This window comes from Malurus melanocephalus, unplaced genomic scaffold (genome assembly GCF_030028575.1).
Source record: "Malurus melanocephalus ecotype Western Australia unplaced genomic scaffold, MMel_1.1 scaffold_212, whole genome shotgun sequence".
Taxonomy (NCBI): Eukaryota; Metazoa; Chordata; class Aves; order Passeriformes; family Maluridae; genus Malurus; species Malurus melanocephalus.
In genome coordinates, this window is record NW_026623444.1 from 441949 (window position 1) to 451794 (window position 9846).

The 9846-nt window shown below is 40.9% G+C and overlaps 1 protein-coding gene across 1 annotated transcript in view; it reads right to left on the reverse strand.

Annotated features, from left to right (window-relative positions):
• The window catches only part of DSCAM (DS cell adhesion molecule), a 368029-nt gene that overhangs the window by 173564 nt on the left and 184619 nt on the right, over positions 1–9846 (reverse strand). The window contains exon 4 of the mRNA XM_057373994.1: positions 2206–2352. Within this exon, the coding sequence (XP_057229977.1) occupies positions 2206–2352 (147 nt within the window). The remainder of the gene's footprint in view (positions 1–2205; positions 2353–9846) is intronic.

Genomic DNA, 9846 nt, shown 5'->3' on the forward strand with positions numbered 1-9846 from the left:
CAAGAAGCTTCATTTGTATTAAATGTGGTGGCCAGGAGACATCAAAAATATCCACCAAAAAGTATTTCATCCCCAAAAAAGTGAAGAACATATATGGATGTAAAAGGCAGGCAAAAACTTAAGTTTTGTGCAAGTAGGTCTTTCACAACTGTGTTCTCAGATTCTCTGATCTCAGTTCTTAAAGGACTCACTCTTTTAAAATATAAATACCAGTGAAAAAGAAAAGAAAAATCCTTTTGAGAAATATGAAAAGACAGACCCTGCCCCTAATTGCTGCACTTATTCAGTAGATTAACAGGACTGGAAATCAAAGCCCACACCAGCCCTGATCAAGAATAATCAACACTGTTGAATTAAAAACTCCAGTTACTGCACACATGTAAAATTTTCTGTTTTAATTTGGTCTTTGGAGGAGAACAGAAAAGGCAACTCCAGACAGGGCACATCTTTCAAGGTGTTTGTCCTAAATTTCAAGCAACGCAGAGCTTTAATTTCCCCCCATTTTGTTCAGTGAGATAACCAGAATTTTTGCTGTGGTAACCAAGATACAAGCCTGATCTGATTTATGTTATCACTGGTTTAGCCTTAGCATGATTTCATACGGAAGCAGACCATAATACGGAGCCAGCTGGAAGGGTAGAACCCTGCCTGTCCCTATAGAAGAAYACAGATTCTTGTGCAGGAGAACTTCACATGGCTGGGAAAAGCAGGGGAAAGAGTTCTATCCACAGGGGACAGKGAGAAACTCCTGGATCTGACTGGTAAGTGATTCTAACCTGAACAATCCCACTATTTTTTTTATTTTTTTTAATCACTACTGCATTTAAGTACCGGCTCCAAAATACTTCAACCATGTCCATTTTGGAGGAGGGCAGGAAGGATGTCAATAATGGAAAACCTTGTGCTCACCTCTGTCTGCCTTAGGGCTCTCAGACAGAGGRGTGGAGAGCTGAGACCTCATCACCAGAGTTTAATTCTGACAAAAGGACCAGAAGAGGAGAGGAAAGGGTCAAAAGGGGAATGATCCCACTGAATGTGGGACTGGGAAATCATCCTGACTGAGTTTTGGGGCAACTTAGCAGCAGGAAAAAAGGAGAAAAATTGATGTGGAGCTTTCAGTGGGATGGTGGTCATGGTTTGTGTAGGGTGAGCCAGTCTGGGATGCAGCCTCAGGGAGCTCTGGGGATGTAGGAAAACCCCTCTGGGTTTTGGTCCTGAACAAACACAGGGTGCAGCAGCAGGCAAGCAGCAAATGAGGGACAGAAGGGGACATAGAGAAGGGCTAATCCTACACAGAAATGCTTGAAAATGTGTTCAAGAGCCAGGCTTGGGATCAGCTCCTCCTTCACCTCACAATTGGCACTGCCTCTCACTGAAAAAACTTGGGGAAAAGCTGAGTTGGTGCAGCACCACACTGACAGCCCGAAATGTGGGGTGATGGTGTGTGGAACCCCTCTCTGTCACACGCAGCCCTCTGGAGACAATTTAAAATTACAAGAAAAAGTTCAAATAGCCCATCCACCTTCTCATTTTCGCACTGCTTCACCAAGCCATTGCCCTGAGCATGGAGAGCTGCCAGCGAGCCCCTCTGTCTGCCTGCAGCACCCCTGGGTGCACTGGCAAGGGTTGTGTACTCCTCCTGGCTGGAAATCCCTTCTGGAAGCAGGGAAATGTGCTGTTTTCCCCAGGGTGGGAGTGTGGYGAATGAAAAGGAAGGCTGAAACACACCCCAGCTAACCTGGGAATGCTGAAGTGGAAATATCTACAGGTGAGAGAATGTCCTGAGCTCCTGCTGGGGTCAGGAGAGAKAAACAGGCACCTGGGGCAGTTCATCTCACCCCAAAGCAGGACAGGGACACCACTCCTCAAATCAGGTGTTCCTCTTCTTTGGTTCCACAGGGAATTAAGGTGATTAAATCCTGTCCCTGCACAAGCCTGCTTTTGAAAGGATGAACCCCACTCGCAGTCCTTTCATAAAATTGCTCTAAACCTGCAAAAAATCACCCTACAGGCCTCCAGAAAACAGTGGCTAAGAGGTGAAAAACAGATAGAAAATGCAGGATTTTAAGATGGCACCTTTTATTCTGCAGCAGCTCACAGCTGCCCACTGAAATTTGACAGAAACCTGAACGTGCCTTGCCAGCCGAGCACACCAGAGAGAGACACACACAGAGTTTCTTTTAGCAAAATACAGAAAAGGAGCACCTGATACAAAAAGTCTTGCGCTGTTGCTTTGTCGCGTTTCTCCAGTGTATCTGTGCCTTGTGATACATCGGTAGTTGTACAGTCCATCCTCATTCTGTACGTCTAAAATATACAAGGCTCCCGTGGATGTGATGAGAAATCTAGGTCCTGAAAGACAAAAGAATTTGCAGGGTTTAAAATATCTGCAGGTTGTAATTCTCGTGCTGAAGGATGGGTGACAGAGGTCTTGAAGATTTTTATTTTTGCCAGTTTTGAAGCTACCRATTCCAATCTTACAAGTGCTCACTGTATATGTATATAAAGGTATTACTTAATATTTTAATAAATATCATTTTAATTAATTTTTATTTGCACTTCATGCAGGGATCTTTAAGGAAAATGGGAGGGATGAAGGGAAGAAATGACCATGGTTTATTTCACAATTAACAAGCATACAAGGGCCATCTGAAGTAAAATACAGGGTAAAGAAAAAATACACTTTTTTTTTTAACTAGTGCATTTAATCTAGTTTAATTCAATATTTTAGGATGATGTGATGCAATTCAGCAGCAGAGCTGTAGGGATTAGAAAGCTGCAGCTCACCTGAAAATTAAATAACATCATGTTAGGAGTTATCCCACCCCGCGCTGCCCATCAAAGTGACAATTCTCTAAAACCAAACAAGACTGACATGCCCATGGTCAGAGTTTCTCAAAGTGTTCCCTCAAAATAAAAGTATTACAGTTGAAATTTTCCTCAAATATGGCTTTTTTATGATTAACCCTAGAATACATGGAGAATGTCACAGTGTATATTGTCACATGTGCAGTTTTGGTCATTTGACACCTGCAGAGGTATCTCTGTTCTTTTGTAAATGCTCATTCTAAAACTGAGAACACAAACCCCCTAAAATCTACATGGCATCTGTTAGATCTAATGCCCTTTCCATAATGCAGTGAATTAAAATAACGTGTTCAGAATGCATTGCAAATTTGAGCCTCACCTGAATATTATTTCCATAAAAGAATTATAGTTTAACCTGTGTGTGCTTTTCCAAAACTTTTACACCGAGGTAAATGTTAATATCTTTTTCATATCTGCTAAATTTCTCTAGTAGCTGGTAGCTCTTACAGCATATGTACCTRTTCCTATGTATTATAAAATACATCAGGCTCCAGAATTAGGGGAGAAATAGACGAGGATAAAACCCATTATGAACTAATATTCCATAATATGCAGTAAGAAATAATTCCTTTTCTTCAGAGCTCTATTTGAGCAATGGCTTTTTAATAATTAAGTGTAGTCAGGATGCTTGCTCACAGATGCATCAGTGGGAAAGCAATCCAACAGGGAGAAGACAGAAAGGAAAKGGTATCATTACAGAGGGCAATATTCTTTAAACCATAATGTAAAAGAAATTGGGGAAAAAAACTTAACAACCATTTAATGTCACAGGACAGGACTGACCCTGAGAGAAGAAAACATTAAATAAAGCAATGGCAGCCCACCTCTCCCATCCTTGTGAGCACACAGAATCATTAAATAACCACACAGGGGTTAAATAAGCAGTGGGGTTGCTCAGCCTGGAGCAAAGAGGCTCCGGGGGGACTCTGTGGCTCTGCACAACTCCCTGACAGGAGGGGACAGCCGGGGGGGTCGGGCTCTGCTCCCAGGGAACAGGGACAGGAGGAGAGGGAACGGCCCCAAGGTGCCCCAGGCAGGTTTAGATTGGATATTAGGAAAAATTTCATCATGGAAAGGGTGCTCAGGCCTTGGCAGGGGCTGCCCAGGGAGCTTTGGAGTCCCCATCCCTGGAGGTGTCCCAGGAAGGGCTGGAGGTGGCACTGAGTGCTCTGGGCTGGGGACAARGTGGGCATCGGGCACAGCTGGGACTTGGTTGTTTTGGAGATCTTTTCCACCCTGATTGATCCTGTGATTCTGTGAAAATAAATCATTCAATGGGGGCACAAAAGGTGCTGAGCTCCTTTGCTGTGAGAAGAGCTGAGCAAGGGAAGGTGTGAAGGAGGAGGCAGAACTAGATGGGAAGTGCTCCCTCCTCAGCCATGAGCAGCACTGCATCCCAGCCTGGCTGGATTTACAGATTTACAGGCTAGAGAGGTTCWTTCTTATCCAGAGGCCATCCTGACTTCATCTGCCTCTGAAAACTTAAATTGCTTGGACAGAGGAGACTGAGGAACAAAGGAACTCTGGAGAGTAGCACGAAAAGCACCTGAATGGGCAACATTTCAATTTCACAGCCTGATGTCTGAAACATGGCATTGAAAACAGCAAACTTTCATCTTATATTTCAATATGTTAGCTGTAATATTTGAATGGAATGATACAGGCATTAGTAGCAATAAAGTAAACCAATAAAATATGCTGTAACTCCTGGATATAATGCACTGTGCTATGCTGATTATTTCTTCCTTTTCCTTTCACATTCCCAATTACTCAGAACAGTGTTCACATCACTCATAAACATTTGTGCCACCCTGGCTTCTCTTCACACAGTGATACTCAACATCTTTACCCTTTAACAAAGCCTTCACCCCTAAATATAGACAAGGATATTTAGAATTTTGCTGTGTGGAAACCACTGAGCTGTTTGACTTTGGTTCACAGGCAGTTTCCTCACTCCTGAAATATTCATAAAGCAAATCTACCTTTGTCATGGAATGTGTTATAGGAACTACAGGTAATTGAGGCACAGTTTTCTCTATAGGCAGCATGAAATGACAACTTCAGGAGAAAAGAAGAAAATACATTTTTGAGATGCATTTCACCTTTGCTAAATACACATAATTCCATATTGTCAAAGAGACACACCTTTGGACACAATGCACAAGTTTAAGATCCCACAAATATGGCCAAAATCTACAAATAAATTCCCTTGTGCTCTTCTAAAGCTCTCACTATTCTCAGGTCCTTTGCACAGTTTTGAGAGATGGTCTGCACAGGGCATCATTTGTAATCAAATTCGTGTCTCTTCTCAGGGTAAGCATGAAAAAAACAGCCAAAGAAATTAATGAGAAGATCAAATTCAGAGCTTCCCTTAAAACTCTGGAAAGCAACTCTGGAATCACAGCTGTGGTGTGGATGGTGGGTGTGGATGAGGGTAGAGTGGCTGGGGRATGGATACAGTAAATTTGTGAGTTATTTCCAAATCTCGTAGAACTGACTGATATTTGCAAGTGAAGCCTTCCCTGCTCTGCCCTGAGAGTTTCCTCAGATGCAGTTTCACATCTGGCTSTGGGAGAGAAGACACACTTATTAAAAACCTGCCATTTAATAAAAGAGGCCTGTGAAAGCCGTGCAGAGCCAAGAAATTGTTCAGTGTTATCTTGCTGTATTTTCTGGAGAAGTTATGAACACATTTAAGCTATCTAATGCTGCTTAGATCACCTTCCTGTTGGAAATTACTCAGGCAATCGTACAATAAAACCTTCACTTAAGGCATTATCTAGAGATTTTTGCCTCACCCTCTTCAAAGATAACTAAAAGTAAATAGTTATTGCCACACATCAGATGTTAGCCCACATTTCCCACCAACAGACATTGTGCATAATTGCAGGGCTACAGATTTTCCTTTTCYTCTTTTCTTCTTAACATATTTTGCATACTTATGTAATGCTTTAATAACCCACCCCTCCTTCTCCTGCAGGAAGGCGAGACAGAAAAGATGACAGAGAAATAAAAGGGGAAATGCATGTAATTTCTGTCATCTCCTAAACGGAGAGCATTTTCATTAAACCCGACAGGCTGTCAGCTGTGACAAAGCTGAAGTGTTGAGTGCTCTGCCTTCTGCACTTCAAAAAGTGTTTTGAGAGGCACCAGGATGGGACAGACAAGCTCCCACTGCCCTGTTGATCCAGGGGAGGGCTTTCTTSTCCAGGCACATTTAATTTAATCGCACTGGCTTTGCTCTAATGAAGTCTGATTTTTTTGACTCGCCTACTTAAAATGCCAAATAAAGATTTTTTTTTTTAAAGTGAAAAATCCTTTCAGAAGCTTTTTGTTTGTTTGGCTGTTAGCAGGCTTCAAGGGAGGAAGACAGAGAAGCCTCCTTAGYAACAATTAAAAAGAACATTGTCAAAATATAGCTCATAATTCCCATTTATTATTCCTCCTTAGCAGTGTTTGTATTAATGCCTTGAATATTTGATTATAATAATTTCAGCATCCAATTTTCAGAGATGTWGAAATCTCTTTTGGTTTTCAATGYTTGATGCCTTTGAAAACCTGGTTCAATATCTGGAATATGTGTCTCACTCAAAGACTTCAAAGGCTTCCAGGARCCCTCACTATCTCTTGCCTTGGTAGTGCGGGCAAGAATAATAATTTATTAAAATTATTTAAACTTATTTAGAAATACTTTTTAAACCCAAGGYCAGGTTGGATGGGTGTCTGAGCAKCCTGGCCYATGGCAGGGGGTTTGAATYAGARGGTCTTTWGGGTCCCTTCCAAACCATTCTGTGATTTTATGAAAATTTGAATGCTTTGCAGAGAAGCTCTGTGTGATTAATAGATTCCCACAATTCATACAAGTCAGGGGWAAACCAGAGAATGGAACCCATAACTCTCCAACATCCAACATAATACGTAACTTTGCCTCACTGTGAGACTGGAAACAAAATATATAGATCCAAGTACTAGAAAGACCATTAGAGTAATTTATTTCTACCTTTCATCCTTTTGCCATTAACTCCTGCACAAGGCCATATCTGGAAGTAACACTCTGRGTCTTTTAAAAAGACATTAGTCATGATTAAAGATTTCATGTAAGTGGAGGGCATGTGATAGCCTTGAGTAAATTATTCCAATTATTCTCACTTTTGAAAATTAGAGTATTGTTTGGGTCCACCTGTCTTTGCCCCWGTTATTGGATCTTACTGTGCCTTCATTAAAGATTTCCTCCACAGTCAGAAATCTTCTCCCCATTTAAGTACTTACAGAACACGAGGAAATTACCTCTTATACCATCTTTCTCCTTAATTAGTTACACAGATTGAACTTCCTAAATCATTTACTGTGAATTATTCATACCTTGAAATATTCCTGCAGTTTTTTGCTCAAYACCTTGACAACTTTTTGAAGTTCCTTTTCAAGCTTGGATCATGCACACAAATTCAGAGATGGCTCTGGTTGTAGTGAATATAAAATATCATGGGCTTCCTCTACAGATTTCTTCCACTTATCCACCCAGTAATTGAACTCGTCGTGATAAATAGTGATCTCCTTTTCAGAGTCATGGACATAGAGATTTCTGCAGAAGTGACCTATCTCCTGTCTGTCCTAAAGCTGGAATCAGTGGTATGAAARCTTTAATGTTCAAATCCAACGTCTTTCACATGATCCAACCTCCCCACACAACTCCCCAAACTCTGTCATCTTTTGCCATCACACCAATATTTTAACAGTTGGCATATTTTACCAACAGCTTTCCTTGACAAGGTTTCATCCCTAACTGGAATTCCAAATTAATCTCTTTATCTGAGATATTAACAAACAACTTTGTTTGAAGATAAAGAGTAAGACCCTGAAGAGATGGGACTTCGTCTCCTAAAGAAAACAAAAATGGAAGAGGTGGAGGAAAGTGGCTCATGTCTAGGCTTGACCAACCTCAACTAAGGGTTCCAAAACTCATGTCATTTTTGAAACACACCCCTCAGTTTTCTATCTGCTGACCAGTGCCCTAAATAACCTACTGACTCCATTAAAGTTGAGTGGCATTGGCAAATCATGTGTTCGTTTCTCCAAGTGAGAAGAGGTCACATGAACAATTATGAAATTGCTCTTACGTAAGGTTTTAATGCTTTCCATTAGACTGTATAATAGTACAGATTAAAATAAAATTCTGTTTAGGTTTCCTGAGTGAGATTGTTCTCATGTTTAATTCATCAGAAAATTTGAACACTTTCCTGTCGAATTAGCGCATCATATTCTTGTATGAAAATGAGAATATTTTAAAATCACAATGTTAATTACTCTTTCATCGTGCCCTTTTTCCCCAGCATGCTGGTAGTCTTTAAACAGGGGTAATGTTACCCTCARGATGGTTTAAAAAAACATATTTGATGTTTTTTGTGTTGGAAACACATCTAAGGGTGTTGTGTTATTGCTGTTTGAATCGGTTTGATRAGAGTTGAGAGAACAGATGGCTGTTCTAATCATGTGCCAAATGATAACACAGAACAAATAAATTTCTGCCAGTGGTACTTGTCACCTTCTCTGGATGGAATCCCTTCTGCTAAGCAAGTTTCCAGTGTGACCTGGGCATGAAAGGGGACAAAACTSTCCACGGAGCCAAAGGGGAGAGAAACCAAAAGGGCACCGCTGCAAAATCATCCTCAAATAACCCATCTGCTGCTCAGAGCATGGGGAATGTGCTAGAAACTGCTCAAACTGCACCCTGCAGTCACTGGGAATGCTTCTGGTACCCAACCCAAAGATTGGAGGAGGAAAGGRGGCATGGAGGGAAAGACAGAGGTGAGGATTTCACTTTTCCAAGCATCACTTGTTCAATGCTCTCAACCTTCATGAGATACCTGGAGAGGCCACCATGGCTCATCTGGGAGAAAAATTCAGTGCCACCACAGCACAGTGTTATTCATGAGCAATTAAGGTGCTGATATTCCTATTTTTTTCTGACACAAGGAAAGAAAAAACCATAAAATCCAACGGAGGTGTTGTCTATGGTGAAGGAGGATGCTGTCATATTGGATTGATAATTCCAGGCTCTTCAAAGCTCACAGACATGAATCTCTATCATCAGATCAAGCTTGCCACTCTGAAGCTTTCTTCAGTTCCAAAACAGTTGGTTTTCCCTTTTCCTTATGTTTTTTTGTTCATTGTTTTTGTTTGTTTGCTTGTTTGTTGTTGTTTTTTTCCCTCCCCAGAATTAAATTTGAGGATTTATAAAACAAGCCAGCATCTTTACACAAGATCTTTTCCTTTTTATTTAGACACATAATCTGTTTCAACTTCCATAAAAAATAGCTGAGATTATCTCTCTKCAAAGCTCTCTGCAAAGTGCTGAGGACCTTCATAAATATTTCCARTCCTATGACCTGATATGGTTCCAGTTGTAACTTAGATGGATTCTGAACTTTGCAAAATTTATGCAGAGCTGACMGCTCAAAACGAAGACGTTATTTCTTACATCATCAATTTTTACCCTCCCCTACCTTGGTCAGGGATAGAAGCAGSAGTTTTGGTGGCAGCTCAGTCTGARTCAGGGGATATTGTAATTAAATCTGTTTCTAATGAACCACTCTGCCCCTCAGGCAGTGGAACTTAGAGCTGCTCAAAGCGTGGGAGAACCACCATCACCACACCTCAAAAATGCCAAGCAAGGCCAGGAAACATTTTCCACTTGATTCCTCAAAGTAGAAAGGATAAAAGAGGAAAACAGTCAACATAAAGCGGATGTTATTTTGCCATCCCTGTCTCTAAGGAATATTAAGGACCACCAATGTCTTTCTGCATGTTTCCCAAGAAAATGGATCTAGAGAAATTTAGATGCTATGGTGATTGTTCCATTCCAAAATGGCTGTCTCAAAATTAGAGATTTTGTCTGAGTTATGATGTTTTGCATGAATTATTACTACCTCACAACAACAAACCTGMCTATTTCTTGTCTATAGAACCATAAGGTGAATA